The 19,981-nt window shown below is 35.6% G+C and overlaps 1 protein-coding gene across 33 annotated transcripts in view; it reads left to right on the forward strand.

Annotated features, from left to right (window-relative positions):
* The window catches only part of NRXN1 (neurexin 1), a 1,116,221-nt gene extending 1,096,814 nt beyond the window's left edge, over window positions 1-19,407 (forward strand). For all 33 annotated transcript variants that reach the window (XM_054678383.2, XM_054678382.2, XM_054678385.2 and 30 more), the window contains one exon: window positions 16,038-19,407. In XM_054678383.2, the coding sequence (XP_054534358.1) occupies window positions 16,038-16,345 (308 nt within the window). In that variant the 3' untranslated portion in view covers window positions 16,346-19,407. The remainder of the gene's footprint in view (window positions 1-16,037) is intronic.
* Window positions 19,408-19,981: the final 574 nt, after the last annotated feature.

Genomic DNA, 19,981 nt, shown 5'->3' on the forward strand with positions numbered 1-19,981 from the left:
GCATTTTCATAGCTAAAGAGATTCAGAGAGATTAAGTTATGTCATGTAATATGAGAGAGCTGGTGTATTCTCTAGTTTAGAAAAGGTGGGCTTATAGTTTCTTGGAATGCAGAAGGTTTTTCCTCTAAAATTCAGGCACCTCACAAATATAGAATCGATTTTTCAAAAGTTCATTTAAATAATTTCATGTCATATTCTTTACATGTATTACTATTAAGCTAAATTTGTTGCAATTACCATGCAATTTTCAGTGGTTTTTCAGTGTGCTATTTTGAGAAAAGGTCAAGGGATTTCTATTGAATTGATACCATTAAACACATTAGGAATAAAGATATGTATATTGAACAAGGTGCACCTTTTCATTAAATAAGTCATCACAATCATTTCAAGGACTATCTTGCTGGGTCATATTTTTAGAGCTTGATTAGAAAATAATTTTGTTCTACATTTAAATGTGTGTTATTTATTATGTAATTATTCAAAAGTGACTTTAATTAGTCCGTAATAGCCAACACATTGCTGTCAAAATGGAGGATTTTGAGCTGCAGCCAGAAAAACAGTAGCAATGAGTGTTCCATTTGAGGGAACATCGAGAGCATCTCCTGTGTACCAGGCTAGAATCAGCGCTGAGGGCCCAGCTCATCATTCAGGTGCGGGATGGGGCAGCTGGAGTTGGAAACTGATGTGCTAGCTGGGTTTCAGTGTGCAACATGCTGGTGTAGGAAATGTTTTTTCCATATAAATTTCATTGTCCAGAACACTGGAATAAAAATAAGTAGTACATGGTTAAAGTAGAAGAGATTTATCACACATCATTTTTACTCACTTTTCCCCTGCTTTTCTGAAGGCAGTAATGTCAGAATAAAAATTACATTGAACAAAGTTAAACAGGCAAGGAAGATTTAGTCAAGGCTATTGCAATAGGAGAGGTGGGCCAGATTTCAGCCCGAGGGCAACTCACTGAAAACAAACAAACAAAAAAGGCTGGAGGGTATTTAAGTGCTGGGATGGATGGATTTGGGACCAACTGTGCTTGCAAATGGGCTTCACCCAAAGGAAATGTAAACAAACTATCTCATGTTTTCATGACAGGGGGATAGTTTTACAATTTGGAGCATGGAGCCCACTAAAGTTAGGCTCCCACCCTTTCCACAGAAATTAGGAGATAGGGGCGCTATCTTCTCTGATGTTTATATTACAAAGAGATGGCTCCCAAGTCCTCCATATTTACACATCAAAGGGACAGATAAAGTATTTGAAATTACAAATGCCCTAAGAAATGGAAGGCCAGGGGCCCAGAGGCAGGAAGAAGTGTATCTTTGTTTGGTCAACTTGACATCAAGTTTCCCAGCACCCAGTTTTTATTCAACAAAATTAGTTTCTACCAGGAGTTCAGCAGAAAACAAAATCACAAGCAAAAGGTATTTCATATGTGTGTGTGTGTGTGTGTGTGTGTGTGTGCATATGTTTTTTGTTTTGTTTTTTAGAATATAGCAATTTGTATTTAATTGAACTATTTTGACCCTTTTCTGAGGTTTGGACTTTTTTTTTTTTTTTAACAATATAATGGTTGCTACACTTTAGAAAAGCTCTTAACAACATTTTAAAAGAACTGTGACATGCCACCAGAAATGAATATTAGTTATGGCAAGGACTTTGGAATTATATAGAATTAGTTTGAGATGCAGCCCTTTCCTGGTCTTGGGAAATTTACTTAGTAGTTTTGATGCTCAGTTTCCTAGTCTGTAAAATGGGGAGAATATGGTTAATTATGAGATTGGAAAAAGAGGATTCATACACAATGCTTGGCAGAGTGTCTGGAACATACCACATACTAAGGGTTTAACAAATAATTATCACACATCCAATGACAGGTGGAGGACCCACTGCTACTATCACTGGTTATGTGCCAATGGAGGCATTATTCTGCCTTGTAGTGAGGTCGCTCATAAGGCATTATACATTTGATCTGAGTAAAAAATCAGCACAGTCTCTTTAGGTATTAGAGAGAGTGGGTTCTGTTAAAATGTTTTAACTAACATATGATTGGCCACTTATAATAATTACTTAGCATATAAGTGAGTTTGCTAAGTGAGATTAAGCGTTTACTTGAAGTCTGTAAAAAATAGATGGCTGCTGATACAGAAACCTCCTACAATAAGCAACAGAAAACTCTGTTCAGTAGTGAGTACAGCATAAGTTTTTAGGCAGCCTGTATGTATCCAGCCTTAGAGCATTAATAATCGGTTTCACATCACAATTTCTTATTGGAAGATGCTAAAATATAATAGCCTTTTAACAGTATGGCACATGTCCTGTTGAGCTTTGGAAGAAGATAACAAGATGCACATCCATGCTCTGAAATATTTAACCCCCTTGAAGGGAGGAATGTAGCACAGGTTTAGAAAAATATAAGGTAAGTTTACCTCTTATGAAAACATGAAATCCAGGAAGGATAAAGTCACGTTGTCTTGTAATTTGTGTCAAATACCTGTTTTGATAATGAAATTGGCTTCCTGTGGCATTCTCTTGGTACCTCATTAATTACATTTGCTCAGATGATATCAGAGGTAAGCCAGCAAGCATATTCTGAATTCCAATCTAGAGGACATGCTGCCTCCATGAGGAGCCAATATGCTTTCATTGTTGGCACATATGCTCCAAGGGGCAGCAAATGCTACATTTGGCTTTAGCCTTCAGCTCTCATCTCAACACAGTAACTTGTCGATTAGATCACTCTCATCATGAGTTGCTCCTTACTCATAAACAAAATGTTATAAGAAGCCTGACACTGGCAATATAATAGCAAAGACCAGAATACTTTACATTTCCAGGTTAAAAATGGTGTATTAAAGATGCCAGTACAGCCAGAGGCCATTAATTACATTTAAAAAAAATAGGAGAAAGGAAAATACTGACGTTGTCACATCTAACAGCACACTAAAATATTTTGTTTCATTGAGTAAACTTGAGAAATCCCAATGCCTGTGTTCAAATCTCAATTCGGCCACCTACTGTGTAATTAGAGGCAAGTCATTGAATCTCTGTGTACTCAGCTTTTTACATCTGCAAAATGAAAGGAATAATGTTCAATACTCATGACATTGCTGTACTGATAAAAATGAGACAATGCATCTAAAGCACTTAACATAGTCTACCACAGGAAATCTTTGATAACATAAATTAGCTTTTATTAGTAGTAGTAGCAAACTAACTAAATAGTAAACCATATCATAAATGGAAATATCCCCAAACAAGAAAGAGAAATGTTAATGATGGATACTTTAGCATCTAGCAAGTTTTTCAAAGTATTTCTAAATTCTATCAGCATAAAACTTTTCTCAGTGACCACTAAGACAGGAGCAGTGCTTTAGCTGGATAAATTTAGGTTCCTATGGTAGGAGGAGGGCACATATCATCTGCTCTTCTTACTTTATTTTTGGAGGGAAAAAAATTGGGCTTTTTATACTAAACAAAAAGAGAGAGAGAGAAAGGGAGAGTGCTTTCGAGAGAAGAAATGATTAACTTTCCTGCTTCCTTCCTAAGACACTCAGGAATACTCCCAGCAGCATGACTTACCAGGCACACCTACCCACACAGCCTCCCCACCATGATGGATGCCTTGTCTTTCGTATTTCCTAATGCTAGACTTGACACACTTCCCTCTAATGGGCTCAGAGGGGAAGTTATCTAATCTTTCACCTTAGCTATTGCATTTTCACCAAAAAGAATCTGATCTTTTTCCCAACAAAAGAAAATTGAGACAGAAATAGCCTCATGATAGCAATATAAAGATGATCACCCAAAGCAAAGAGACCCAATTCTAAATCAGGAAAATTGTACGCTGCCCCATTACACAGAATGACTCAGGTTTATATAGATGCTGTGCGGACACCCTGGTGGAGGGGTGGGTGCACCTAGGACCCAGCATGCACCTCTGCAGTGGAAAGTCTCCTTTGGATTTCATCCGGAGTACACTGTGCAATTCCAGAGCAGGGAAGGAAGTGGGGGAAAATTGACTTAACAATTTTAGAAAGAAACAATGAAACCTAATCAAAGGAGTTTTTACCAATATAATAAGCCTTGCTGTCAGCTATTTATTACCAAAGAATAGTCTTAGATGATTGATTTTATGACACCTAAAACATAAAATATCATAATAAAATTTTGAAAGAGAGAGAAATGTAATTCACTCCAACCATAGGAGCCAGAGAGCACTGATCCATTAAAGATAGAATGTCTCACAGAAAAACAGAAACAAGCTCCACATGCAGCACCACAGTTAATGGCCTGAAACAACATGCCCTACAATGCAAATGACCATTTTTGCCACCTGAATTCACAAGGCCTCTTTTCATGAAAGGGAAGTCCTCAAATACAACTACTCCCGGAGAGATAATGTCCTTGATGGTCACTGCCACAGCTGATTGAGACACTGTGTGCAGTGCATATTGCAAAACTGTATAATTGTTGGGACAGCTGCTGATTCAGTACCTTCTGTGTGGAAGATGTAGAGAAAACAATCAGATAATCACTGTTTTTACAAAGTCCTCATCCTCCTCAGATACTTTCATACTGAATGCCCTACCTGATCTGATGCCCACAGTAACCCTGGGATATAAATAATTTATGTGTCATTATCATGTTTCTGATAAAGGAATGTTAGCAGAGGATAATGAACTGCAAACTGTCACTCAAAAAGTTAAGGACAGGACCTAGACTAGAACCTAATGCATAATTCGATATTCTTTTTACCACTCTTCACTGCTTTTCTAAGATTCTGTGGGAATGTTAACTCCCACAGCAAAGGACAGAGAGTTGGCATCAGATGAAGAGGAATGTGGCTGGAAGGGCTAGAACTGGGCAACTGCTTAGAAAATATACCTAAAGCCCGGGTGCAGTGGCTCACACCTGTAATCCCAGCACTTTGGGAGGCCGAGGTGGGCGGATCATGAGATCAGGAGATCGAGACCATCCTGGCTAACACGGTGAAACCCCTTCTCTACCAAAAATTCAAAAAATTAGCCGGGCGTGGTGGCAGGTGCCTGTAGTCCCAGCTACTTGGGAGGCTGAGGCAGGAGAATGGCGTGAATCTGGGAGGCAGAGCTTGCAGTGAGCTGAGACCGCGCCACTGTGCTCCAGCGTGGGCGACAGAGCAAGACTCTGTCTCAAACAAAAACAAAAACAAAAATAAACAAAAAAAGAAAATACACCTAAAGTGCTAAGTGTTTTTACACTTAACACAGGAATAAAATCAGAAACAATAACAAATTGATCCACAGTGATAAATGCAGACACACTGAGTATATAAAATATTAGTAGCCATAGACAGACGTGAGTTTGAATTTTGGCTGTGCCATTTATAAAGTCTAAATAGGCTAAGCTCTTTGAGACTTAGTTTTCTTTCCTGTAATGATAATACCTACACCACATAGTGTTATGAGAAATAAATTAGATGACATTTATGTGTAAAATGTATAGCACAGCAATTACCATATAATAATAGTAAAAATAATAGTTGTTAACTACATAAAATAAGAAACAAAATATAGATGTTACAGGGAAGTCATAGTAGCTCTGTTAAGCATAAGTTGACAATTGAGTAATGTTAAAATATATGGAAGAATGTAAGAAAGAAGGTTTTGATGAGGGTTTTGATTACTTAGTTAAGTAAGTTCACCCCCAAGTTATTGCTAAAGGTTTCCTGGAACTATTTAATAGCTTGGCTTTACCTATTAATTTGGAAAGGAGGAAGGAAAGGAAAGGAGAAAGGAGAAAGGAAAAAGGAGAAAAAAAGGTGAAAGGGGAAAAGGAAAAGGAAAGCGGAAAGGAAAGGATAAGAAGAATGACTTCAGCATTTTCTTTAATTAGGTTCTCTATTGCCCAGCAGGAGTGTAGTGCTGCAGTTATGGCTCACTGCACCCCCAAACTGCTCGGCTCAAGTGATCCTCCCACCTCAGCCTCCCCAGAAGCTGAGACTACAGGCATGCGCCACCATGCCAGGCTAATTTTTTTACATTTTCTATAGAGACAGAGTCTCCTCCCTTTGTTGCCCAGGCTAGTCTGGAACTCTTGGCTTCAAGCAATACTCCTCTCTCAGCCTCCCAAAGCACTGGGATTACAGGCATGAGTTACCATGCCCAGCAAACTCAGCAACTTCTGAGAGAGAATTGGAAGGAATGCTGCAATATTCACATGCACACACATTCACACACATGCACACACATACTCCTCATTACTCTAGCTATAATGTTGCCATTTTTGTCTTACTATAAACCAGGTTTTCCAAAAATTTCTAGTTTCAGGCCTTAAGAATTCTGTGGAATATATCTCATTATTTTGTAAAGATAGATTATTCAAATATCTATATATAAAAAAGGAAATGGATCTTAAGAAAAGTGATTTCTGGATGTATGTATTTTTGGGTGTTGTAGTCAATGAGCTCCCAGGAAGAGAAGCTATTTTGGTATCAAGAAGCTCAGTTGAGTTGAAATCAGTTAATAAGGAGTATCATCCACATTTCAAAATATAACTCTTCTTGCATTTTTCTGGAATGTAATACATTTTGAGGAAAAACATATACAGACTCTCTGGGGTCCCTAGTTTTGAAACTGATTTTCTCAATTATTGCCTATATGGCTTTCTTCTGCTTGACAATTACAGAAAGTTGGGCCTGAGTAAAGAGACCCTTTTCAATTCCAATAGCAACAGGACTGAAAAGCACCCTAGAAATTTCTACAACTACTCTGAATTGAAAAAAGAGCTCAAGTTAGCTGTCAACTATTTGCAGTACTGTGGGTGTCAGATGATGTTGATGTAAATAAGGCATCCAAATGAATCAAACTGATGACTCAGTTAACTTTAAATAGCTTAGTGACTTTAGTCATTGGGATTAAGTGACATATTACCTTGAAGCATAGGGAAAGCAAATGCAGTATTTTCATTATTGTATATTGATCCCAATTCTCCCAAGCAGAGAAGAAGTGATTTCTGATTTAATGAAGTAAATATTACATTTATCGTTTTTACTGCAGATATTACAAAGGTTGAGGGTTAGAGAAGTAGTGAGTTAAAGAAATATGAGATGTTAATGTCAGTGTTCAACCCCCTTGCTTAGCACCTTTACTCAAAACTTTAAAATCAAAGGTCTCTCACTTTCTTGCTCTGTCTCCCAGGCTGGAGGGCAGTGACATGATCGTGGCTCACTCTATTCTTAAACTCCTGGGCTCAAATGGTCCTCCCACCTCGGACTCGAGTAGCTAGGACTACAGGTGTGCACCACTATGCCCAACTAATATTTGTTTTAATTTTTTCTAGAGACAGTATCTTGTTCTCTTTCCCAGGCTGGTCTTGAACACCTGGCTTCAGCCTCTCAAAGTGCTGCGACTGCAGGTGTGAGCCACAGTTCTTGGCTTTCACACTTTCACACTTTCTTAATGATTAGATTCAACCTAGTTTACCCTTGAAAATTTATCAAGTTACAAAAGTTTTCATCTAACTATACATAAAACATGCAGTTTTCAGCCAGTGTGTTCAATCTTCATTAGAGTTTGGAAGGTGAGAGAACTAATAAGAAAGAGAAACAGAGTCACAGGAAACTGTCAAAGGACCAACAGTCTAGTTGAAAAAAGACAAAACTATTGAATGAAACATTTAAGTGAGATTTTACAATAGTATAGAATTAATGTTAAAATTCGTGATGTGATATACGGCTGAGAGAATTTATTTATTTTAAAAAATTTAATAGATGTTATTGGATTACTTTCTAATAACAATCAAATAATTATTAAGAATATTCTCACCAGCATTGAGATCTCTTCTCCACTTGCTTGTGTGTAGTTTTCTCCATACTTCTGTTAGGTTGTTTGTCTTTTTTCCTATCAGTTGACACACACTCTGTATTTTAGAGGTATTTACTCTTGGTCCGTCATATGTACTACAGATATTTCCCTCCTCCTTTGTCATTTTAATTTTGTTAATGATATTATGGCTTTTGCCACATAAAATTGTTATTTATGGGGTTAAATACGCTCATCTTTTTATTATGGCTTTATTCCATAGTCTACAGTCTCTGTGATAAATTTCATGTCCACCTTGAAATTTCTTCTCATTCTCCCTTAAATCTCACTGTGCTACAGCCACTCTAACTGTTGTTTAATTCCTGAAAAGTAAACTTTGTTTCCTCAAGGTCATTCGACATGTTTTTCGTAGACTCCTCTACCCACTTTCACTTGACGACTCTCTACTCATTTTTATCATAAGTGTCACTAATTCAGAAAGATCTGTTCTGCAGTTGCAATCAGAAACCTTTGTCCTACTCCTGCATGATACCTACAGTTTTCCTTCATCATGCATATCCCAGCTGTTACTTTAACTGTGTGATTCCTTCTTGTATGCCTCTCTGCCTCACTATATTTTAAGGTCCTTGAGGACATATACATCAAGTTTGTTTCGTTATCTCCTATACCCTCAGGACCTCATATAGTCCCTGGAATGTTAACTATAGCTCATTATATACTCGTTGATAGAAGGAGGGGATTTTCTTAGAGAAAAAAACCATAAAAGATGGGACATTTGAGCCAAGCTTCGAGAAATAAGTACTATTTAAACAGGCAGGAGATAAAAGGTTATATGAGCAAGGCATAAAGGTTGAACTCTTTTTGGTATGTGAGGAGTTGGGGACAGCAATAATATTATGGCTCTAACTTCCTTTGACAAATATGGAAGACAAATTGGAGTATGTAGCTGTGAACAGACTATGAATGGCCATGGGAACAGTAAGGACCATGGTGCTGGAGTAAGCACCATAATAGATGCAAACCACAAGGATACAATGACTATATAAAAAGTCTATGAAGCTTATAGATGACTAAGCTGTGGACATATAGTTTACAATATAGTGAATAATTGAAGAATAAGATTTGTAAATACCATGATCCTATGGCTTCCCCTGGAGATGAGGGAGATTGTGCATGTTCCTCTGTTTATTTGTCTTCAGTGTCACCAAGGTCATACAGAGTGTGGACATCCATTGTCTCTTCTGTTCGATGTGGTACCATTTGAGGTAGCAGCCTGTCCTAGTTGGGTTTCTCCATCATGCAGGCACATGATGAGTTTTTCCGTGTCTAGCATCCCTTCCCATTCAATACCTAGATCTCTGGAGAAGATAATGAACGTCTCAATATCAGAGTGGTGGCCCCTTAACTGCCCTTCAAATGCATGCTTTGGTGGTTTTGAAAGAAGCAGAGGAAAATATCAGAGACAGCAGCCAGGCAGGTAGCAAAGGTTTATTGATTTCCAAGTTCTTTCTAAATCTCCGATGTATTGGGGAAGGGCTAAGATGTGTCAGACATGTCCTCTCTCAAGACTTGTCTGACCTCCGTAAGTGTACTTCAGAATGTGCAGGCATGGGTGGAATTGGTGGGAGGGAGAAGGGAAGGAATTTGAAACAGTCAGCATCCCTCACTTCTTACAAAACCACCGCATGAGTCGAAATTAATGCATGTCATATAAATCATTGTGTCCCTGCTTTCCTACAAATGTATTTAAACATGGCTTCTTGTGAATGATTGCATCATAACTGTTTCTTCTGGCCTACACTGTATTGAAGCAAAAAAATGGGAAAAAGTAATAAACTTTGAGTTGTTTTTTTTCAAATGGGGGGAAAAACTGTGCTAATCTCAATTCACAAACACCCCAGGAGGCTACAATTCCAATTTTCTTTTCACAGTATTAATGAAACTGAGTATTGGAAAAGTCAAATCTTCCCCCTATAAATCCAAAATCACTTTCAAGTCTAGCCTAGAATTATAATAACTTCCACATCTATTAGACACAGTATAGAACTCTGGTCTAATGAGATCATTTTAGGCAACTCTTTTTCCTAGGTGGGGTGGAGACAGAAATTTAAAATCTATCACTTTAAGCTTAATTTATGAGAAAACCAGAAAGACTGGTCAGAAACTCTTAGTGAGAAGAAATTCAGTAAATGCATCTTGCCAAGAGTTTTTTTTTTTAAGGATCACTGCAAGACAGGACATCTAACAATTCTGGTTAGCAGAATGATACGTGCTGGGCATTATGGAGTTTAATGATCCCTTATGGTCCCCTCCTGATCTTAAATATATAGCCTATTTTTTTTTTTTAACCACTAGCATGTTTTATTCTTTATTATTTCCTAAGATTGGTAGTTTCTTACAATCTTTTTCTCAAAGCTCAAAACCTGAATTTTCATTGTCATCAGGTTATAATGGTACTCTTACTTTATCCTTGGTGTGCCAGGTTCATAGTTGACAACATACACATACATTAACAGTCTATACTGAAGAAATAAAACCAGCCCGAAAAATTACCTAGAAACTACAAACTTACCTTGAAAGTTAACTTTGGAACCAAAATATATATATAAGATTACAGTGGAAGAACAGCTCATTCAAGTATACAAAATAATTTCATAAAAATGACAATTTGAGTGATAAAAAGACCATCTGATGGCATGCTAATGCCTTGGTGAACTTGTCAATAGAAAGATAAGGTCCCACCACCCACCAAACCCCATTCTATATCAGGAATTAGGATTTTAAACACCATTTATCATGCAGAGTTGCAAAAACATAGATCAAGAGCAGTTTTCTTTAATGACAATAATTGATTGCTGTTTCCAATTTCAGAAAGAAAAATGAAGGATGTCACCATTGCAAAGGGAAATCTCCTTGGAAAAATTTATTAACATTCAAAAATGTATCTTTCAAATTGCTTAGTTATTTTAGCACTTCAGTTGTGAATCATTGTACTAAGTAATTGCAAGCTTTAACTTCTGTTTGCATATGCTAAGGTGTGATTAGATATAATCAAACAATGCAAACTGATAAATACAATGCAAAGTTTAATGGCTTAATGTGCCCCCATCGTATCACCAGATGCATCACAAAAGTCTTTTAAAGTAGTGATCAAATATTATTTGTTTTGCCAAACCAAACAATTTTATTTGCAAACAAATTTAGAAAGTTATATTTAAAAGTAATCATGCCAATATGAAACACAAAACCTGTTCTGGTGAAATAATCACACTTAGACATTTGTGCCAGTAAGAATTATTTTACATTGTGTTTTGAAATTCGGAACTTGAAAATAAATTTTGTGGTTTATTGAACACCTTCCTGAGTAATATGCTAACCCATGAGGCAAAAAGTCCTGGCCCCTGCTGGCCTGACCTTCTTCATTTACCTGGGGGGTGGGGAGGGCCCCTACAAGGATAATTCAAGAACTGGAAGAGCAAGGCACAGAGGCAATAAAGAAGGGTAAGTGGGAGGAGAAATACAGAGGAGAATGGAGGAAGCAACAGAGGGTGCAAGAAGCTGGTAAGAGATGAAGCCTGCACTGACAGCCCTCTCTGGTCTGTACTGAAGTCTAATGTGTCTCAAACATATTTTCCCCATGTGTTTCTTAATTGGATCTAAATTTGTTCTAATTTGAGGAAATGATGTTCTTTCACAGATACTGTATCAAAGACTATCAAAAATAAAGAAATAATACATAGGGCGATTTCCTTTCCTGTTGTTGTCGTTTAAAATAACTCTCAGCAAAAGACAAATTAAAATCTTAAAGATTTTTTTTTACTTTTTAATGCAGAGCAACAGTTGCATTTATTTTTTCTATGTGACAAGGCACTAGAATATGCCTTTAGTATTAACTGTTCATTTTCCACAATGAATTATCATCTGAATTATCATCAGATATGAACAAATTGATTTAAAGCATAGTGCAGAAATAGGTTACTAACTGTCCAAACATTTGATAGCTTATGTTTACCGAAGTTACCACAATATATATTAGACAACAAAAAACAAGAAGATTCATAGGATTCTTGATAAATCTACAGGGACAAAGCAGACCATGTGGAAAACTTCTAGAGACCACCGTATCTTACCAAATGCTAGAAGAGAGAGGAAGGATTAAAAGCTACTTTTCAGTGGTCCTTTAAGGTAACATGCTTTATAAGTGCAAGAGTCCCAGGAATTTTTCTATAGCCATTTGGCTAAATGAATCTCAGAAGTGAGTAAGAAGGAAGTGAATATAAATATGAAATGGGTCATAACTGTTGTACTGCTCTATTTCCTTGCTAGAATAATCAGTAGCTTCCAAATCATTTAGGTTAAAAATGCCAGCAAAAGTCAAAAGCCTTTGTATTGTGATGAAGGTGTGCATTCTTGCTCTCCTCGCTTGTAGCAGACCACTGTCAGTCCTACTGAAGTTTTCCATTGACCCGAGTTCCTTATGCCCCTGGGCCCAATATAATGAACTGGCTTCATCGGCTTAATTTTACCTACACGTCGGAGTTAATCTTTGAAGATTCAAGACTTAAAGACTTAAGCTTAGTTGTGTGTATTCCATTATTTTAGCTCCCCCTCCCTTATTCTCTTTTACTTGCTTTTTTTAACAAGTTAAATCTTTTTTAACAAGTTATTCTTTTTCACTTGTTTCTTTGTCACGTGCTGGGACAAAGAAAGAAAACAGGGATGAAAGTAAATTTTAATTAATTACATTATTCACATTTCAGCACTGCTAAGAAAAAAAACATGTTGCAGATTGCTTTAATTTTTAAAAAATGTCTTATTTTAGTTTATTATATAGTGTAGAGGGAATGCAAAATTCTTAAATCCATGAAATATACAAATTAATTATGTTTCTCTTTTTTTTCACATTTTAGTAAATGGCTGAGATGACTGCATTTACCTTTTATATAAATTTTGAACAAATTATATAAAAAGACATTTAACCATATTAGTCATTGATACTATTCTCTACATTTACATTAATATAAAAGTTCATCAGAGATTTCTCAGTGATCATCAAAATAAAGCATTAGCGACAATAAGAGAAGCCACATTTATAATTCATGAATATATTTAAATCTCTTTGGCCTTTTATTGCATATCTGGGAGAGATGTCCCATTAATACATAAATATTTCTTTCCTTTTTTTTTTTTTTTTTTTTTGGTTGAGACCGAGTCTCGCTCTGTTGCCAGGCTGGAGTGTAGTGTGCGATCGCAGCTCACTGCAACCTCTGCCTCCCGGGTTCAAGCAATTCTCCTGCCTCAATCCCCCAAGTAACTGGGACTACAGGTGCACGCCACCATGCCCAGCTAATTTTTGTATTTCAGGGTTTCACCATGTTGGCCAAAATGGTCTCCATCTCTTGACCTCGTGATCCACTCGCCTCAGCCTCCCAAAGTGCTGGGATTACAGATGTGAGCCACCACGCCTGGCCAACACATAAATATTTCTAGTCTCAGAAGAAAAGTTAGTTAAGAAAAATTTCACTTAGCCTTCAGATTTGAAGCATAAATAGAAAAAGAATATTAATTAATCAGTTAGATATTGGAGTAACTACCTATTCCAAACATATCTATAATAATATCTGCTATGATGGTTATTAAAATTTTAATGTGAATCTGGGGAAAAGAAAGATAACATGTTTATTGGGTTTAGATTTTAATTTTGGTAGAGATTTTCTAGGTTATATTTTTAAGAAACATGATATTTAGAATTTTTACATCTGGGATTTACATCTGGGTTTTGTGTAGAGCTATTTTTAGGCCTCATATGACTTAAGCAGCAATTTGGCTAGTGTTGCAAAAAAGAAAGTATTTTCCTTAAACAGGAGATGTTTTCAAATGCATATGGCACAGTTGAAGTGTTTCAGGCTTTGTTATGGTCTTTGTGACCTCATTCTTATTTTAACACAAAGTTGCTGTTATCATGCTATGTGCATAGTTGTTTTGAAAACCTCTCAGAAATATTTTAGCAGATAAAAATAAAATATTTTTTGATAAGATAGGCCATTTACGATATCAATTCCTTATTGAAAAAAATACATGTCTATTCTTAGTATACAAAATATAAACCCTCCACTCCATTAAAGTTCTCAAATTTTACTGTCATAAGCTAAATGATTCAAATGTTATCTCCATTCTCCCTATTCCCTTCTGGCAGACAGAGTAAAAGTGAGGTTATTGTGAAAATGTGTTTAAAATGAAAGCATTCCATCAGGCTGGAAAAAATGATTTAGGTAACATTTAAACAAAATTCCCTTTTTAGCTCTTGAGACACCATAGTAAAAGAATGCTCTGTAAAATGAAAGTTTTCATTTAGTGAAAGCAGCTGAGCTAATTGGCACATTTTGGCAAAGATGACTGTATTTAAAAGAAAAAGTGCTGCCTTTGGTTTGTCAGGTAGTGACAGAGTTACTGCAGTAGATTCTATTCTTCATGAGAGGAAATTAATTCCTGTAATCAAATACTGTGGATTATAGTCTTTGTCTCCTTTCACCTTGTCCACAGAAGCAACACCAAAGCTTTTTATTCAGCCACGCTCCGTGGGCTTTTGTAAAACAGGCAATGACACATTCAGCATAAAAAGTTTTACCTGCTACATTTTGTAGCACCAGAACATAGCATATTGCTACTTTGAGACTAAGAGCTACTACTTTGGAAATGGCTGTATTTGTTAAGGCTTTATTTGAGGAAGGAAAAGAAAATCACAGAAACACACACACACACACATTTAGGCAAAAGAAATATTGGTGATATTTGAAAATGGAATTAAAAAGCAGTATAGAGCCATATGTTTGGTAAAATGATTCCCAGTAATTAACAAGAACTTTTGCAGAAATATTAAAATTAATTACTAAATGATGTTTAGTAGTAGTGAAATAAAAGCACAATTTTAGTCTTCTTGAGTTTTCAGTTCTTACATATACACGAACACACACTCATACACACACATTCTTATCTAATATATATGCAATCGTGAGATTATTTGTTCATTATACATAATTGGCAAAGAATAGTGTTTTGAAAGTTGTAGCATTTTTAATACATTACATCTGAAAAGTAATATTTTTATGTAAGACAAGCGAGAGGATAGAGATTCAGGGAAAAACAGAAAACACAATTCACAAGGAAAAAATGACCTACAGTCAGAGTAGGATAGAATCTTCTTCTCTCTCTACAGTTTCTATCCTTTTATATCAAAAAAGTTTATTATATATAGGGGAAAAGAGCTGCCCCTTCTCCTCATATCTACCAATTAAATCTCAGGTACACTCTTCCCCATCAATCATCAATTTCAGTGCCTGACCAAGCCTTCAAGAAGACGTAGGCACCCCAAAATCCAGTGGTCTCATCCAAGAAAGAGCCTTATTTATACTTTGGGAAGACTGAAGAAGGGTTTTGTCAGTTGAATAAAACTAGACTAGCCAGCCTTCTATTATTATCTAATCTATTAGGTAGTTCAGAGTTTTGACCAAAAAATCAATCTAGACTGTATTTAAAACTGAGAAAGAATATTTTATTACTTTCTCCTCCAAAGTTCATCTTGGGAGCTCCCCAATCAATTAATAAAATACACACATACTTATGTAAACAAATGAATCTCCAACAAAATGGAAATTAGTCTATTTTTATTTATAAAAATGTAACTAAAGTTATACTTTAAAAAGCAGACAGTTAAAATGTATGGATTATCTTACTGTTCAATACTGTATTCTTTAAAATACAAGGGGAATATGATTTCTAAAGTAATCCTAAATTTAGTTGTCCTGATTCAGTCTAGAGTTAGACCTATGTTCTAGAGCAACACCTATTTGATTCTTATGATTCCCTCTAGTATTATAGGGTAGGGCTGTTCTGCTTTTCTTTATGTTGGGTTTGTGGTTTTTTTTTTTTTACTTAAGTCACCCACATGGCCCTTTAGAGCTAATTGGAGTTTATTTGGGACAATGCTTACCAAACTCTGTGAACAGAATTGATTTGTGAAAAAAGAAGACACAGCAACAAATCTCTCCCAGAGAACTTTAAATCACAGTCCCTAGTTTTTAGTAACCATGAGGCAAAGGGATGGCTACATTTATCAACAGCATACCTTTCCTAAAGCATAGGTGCTGTTAGAGTTAGATAATAAATGTTAATATAGCTCTCTGGTATTCAGTGAACTCAATGATCACTTTGTGTTTGTTCTCATCCTCTTTTCTATAGCCAACCCAACCCGAGCAGGCGGCAGAGAGCCGTATCCAGGATCAGCAGAAGTGATCCGGGAGTCCAGCAGCACCACGGGTATGGTCGTTGGGATAGTAGCCGCTGCCGCCCTGTGCATCCTTATCCTCCTCTATGCCATGTACAAGTACAGAAACCGGGATGAAGGCTCATACCATGTGGACGAGAGTCGAAACTACATCAGTAACTCAGCACAGTCCAATGGGGCTGTTGTAAAGGAGAAACAACCCAGCAGTGCGAAAAGCTCCAACAAAAATAAGAAAAACAAGGATAAAGAGTATTATGTCTGATCCCAAGATCTTAAATGGACACTTGTATAGAAATAGTCTTCATTTTATCTGAGACATAATATAAACTTACTTACTTTCCTTTTTATGAAGCACATACAAAAGAAGACAGGGAATGCAATCAGGAAGGAAAGACTTTTTAAAAAATAAAAACAAGTATCTCATGCTCTTGTTTCTCAAAAAAGAAAAACAAAAAACAAAAAACAGGGGCCAATAAATTCCCTAACATCCACAGTGTTTTCATTTACTCTGCTTGTCTTTATGTTGCTGGAACATTTCTAAAAGACAGTGATGACCGCACGCATTCATAAAGCAAAGGAGTACTACAGCATCAAGGCACAACACAAAAACCAACACAAAACATAACACAAAAAAGAAGCTACCTATGATCCTGGATTTAGCCAAAGTGCTAGCGCTTTCCTGAGAAGTCAGTTAGTCCAATTGCCAGAGAAGACTGTCCTTTTGAGTGACTCAACCTGCAAACCTTTAAGAGTTTGCCGCCTGGTGCAACTGGAGCAGTGGTTGGAACTTGCATTTGAAACAAAGTGCTGGCTTTTTTGAAGACTTGTGTAGGAACACATTCAAAAAGCCCCTTTCTGGTTGTGAGAGAGGAAAAAAAAGTATGGAGGCCTTATTTTCAAAAATGTGAAATATAAGGCACGTTTTCACACAAAATTTCAAAACAAAAACAAGAGGGCATAGATGCAATCATTGGGAAATTTTCATGCACGCTTATTATGTTATTACATATGTTTATATAAAATCCATCTCTGTGTGCTTTCTGGACTGTGATAAGTGACGTTTTATAGCCTGTTGTATAGAAAATGCAAAATATATCTCTGCTCTTCAGCCATTTTTGGTAAATTCAATGTTATAAGTGTTGCTAAGTATAGGGAGTTTTATGACATCAGAGCAACAATTATTTCAGTTGGGTTTTTCTTTTTTTTTTGCCACCATTATAAATTGCCACAATTACTTACTTTTATTTTTTAAAGAAATTACAGTGTAGTGTTTATTCTAAGGAAGATATGTATGAATGTATATACAAAGACTCAGCTACTTCTTTTCTTATATGTACAGCCTTCATTCTGTTGCAATTAAGTTTTAGTACTTGTATGAAAGGTGTGAATTAGAAAGTCACATATATACATATGTATCTTATAATCTTTTCTCCCTGAAATACTCACATTCCCACATACATTCACTATTTTAACACACACACACACACACGAATCCACAGCAATCCATCAGATATGCTGGAAGATCCAAACGTGCATACAGTAGCAAATATTTATTGACAAATTGAAAAGCAGGAAGGAAGAGGGTTGTGCCAAGGTATTGATGACAAATGGGGTGATTTGCTTCATTGAGATCTTGCTCCCAGGTAACCTTAAGAAGATTTTAGTCCCTAATGAAATGAACCTTTCCTTATCAAATAGAATATCACTGATATACTGCTGCATGAATAAGAACCATTATGTGGGCAGGTTATGGAAGCAAAATTGTTTAATCTACACCTTAACTCTGGCTGCTGCAATTGAAAACTTTCTTTCTAATAAAATAATATATATATCTCTGAATCTGATGTGCATGATGAACATTTCTGGAAAGTAAACACTTTCTCTCGACTAAGAAAGTATTTTTCAGTAATTTTTGATTCTGTATTACTACCCACTTAAAAAATCATTCTCTGTTAATTATTGACTATGTTTTAACTTTTCTGGTTTTACATATATATCATTAAATATAGTTTTAGTTTAACACATTAAGTAGTAGAAAATTATAGATTATACACTTGTTTTGCATATTATTCAATGATGTTCACAGCAATAAATTACTAATATGAGAAGGTAGTGCAAAAAATGCATTATTACATTGCAAGTTGATGTTTCAGTAAAAATTGGTTGCATTACTTGAATACCTTCTAAAAGAACGATAAAAAATTTTGTAGAAGAGTAGAATATCTTTACAATTAGCTTTAATCAGCAAAGGCAAAAAATGCAAAACATCTTTTGTGATACTTTAGTTGATGAAAAAAAAGCCAAGAAGTGGCCTGGATTTCAGATATACAGCACCTTAGAAATATGTATAATTCATAGCAAATCACCACTATCTATGGTTGCCAAGTAATTGTTGTGTACAAAGAAATTTAGTGGCTTTTTATGACCCAGAAAGTAGAAGGTATAAAATGAAAATTTAATATCCATTGCTTTTCTAGATTTTCATTTTTTTTAATTTGCCACATTAAATAATTCACGAGTCTTTTCTTTTCCCCCGTCTCATTCAGTCTTACTCAGGGAAAGCCAGTTAAATAAGAAGGGAAGTGTAAAACTACTAATTTACAGCTTGAAGGGTTTTTTTTTTTTTTAAGATTGCTTTTCTTTTTTATCTATTAAGCTTAAACCAGTTTCCATCTGGAAAGATTCTAAAATATAATAGAAAATAAATTGAATAATGGTAATTTTAAGCAGTATATCTATGAAATGTGTTGTTTGGGATTGATTTCAATGTTTCTCCCCAGCATAAATTTTAAAGTTACATGCAATGATTGATACAGTTTATTATCAGCAAAATTATTTCTAATATTATTGGCTTACACAAACTCTAGCAAAAATTATTTTTTCCTCAATGGAAAAAGAAAAGAGAGGAACACAGTTAGAAAGAGAAAATGACTTGAATCCCAAGTATCTTCATACCAAACATATCAGGGTTCCCTGCATAGTTTGCAGTTGATTGAGGATTTCACACTACTTGGCATAAATTTGATTACATCTCTAGACTGTAACTTTTCTGATTGATTATGCTTCTTTTTTATCCATGTAATGTGTTGCCTTTTTTAAAAGAACAAATACTACAATAATGTGTGAAGTGGTCAATCCCTAAGACATCAAAGAAAGGCCACATAACCCTACCCTTCTAGTGCTTTGTGTGATTGGGTATCAAAGGGGTTTTCTTCTTCTTTTTTTGTTTGTTTGTTTTTCTGTTGCAAGGCCAATTTATCCATTATTGGAAATGCTAAGCAAGTGGAATTTACTGTTTTGTTAATAAAATATTTCTTAATACAACTGTGATTTATTGATTTTAAAAATTATATGCGGCACCATTTCGTGCTTAAGTGGGAAAGTAAAGAAGACTGCATTTGAAGGGAAGACCCATCCTTATATTATAGAGGAAGAATGTTGACTCTCTTTTTTCTGGATTTAACTAGTCATTAAACACCTCTATATTCATACACTTAAAGATATAGCCATTAAATGTACTTTTGTTTACATTTGTTCATCTTGATATGCCAGAAACCATAAACTCATACAGTATTAGTTGAAAACAATATTAAAATACTAATTTCATAAATATGCTTTTTCTCTATAAAAGACAGTGGAATCCAAGTTAAGTAAACCTGTGATTAAATTCCAACACTATCACATACTAGTTACTATTTGCCTAATTTCTTTGACTCTCACATTGTGTTATTTGGAAAAAAAACAAACAAAACCAAATATATAAAAGAACGTAGTGTTTGTTTCCATAAAACTGTATTTATTTCTCACAAAGCAAATTAGCTTTTTAGAAATCAGATGATTTATCAGAGTAAGTAAGTTTTAGTTCAACAGTTGGAAACTGTTTTAAAACCCTGGCACT

The sequence above is a fragment of the Pan troglodytes genome, chromosome 12 (assembly GCF_028858775.2).
Source record: "Pan troglodytes isolate AG18354 chromosome 12, NHGRI_mPanTro3-v2.0_pri, whole genome shotgun sequence".
NCBI lineage: Eukaryota > Metazoa > Chordata > Mammalia > Primates > Hominidae > Pan > Pan troglodytes.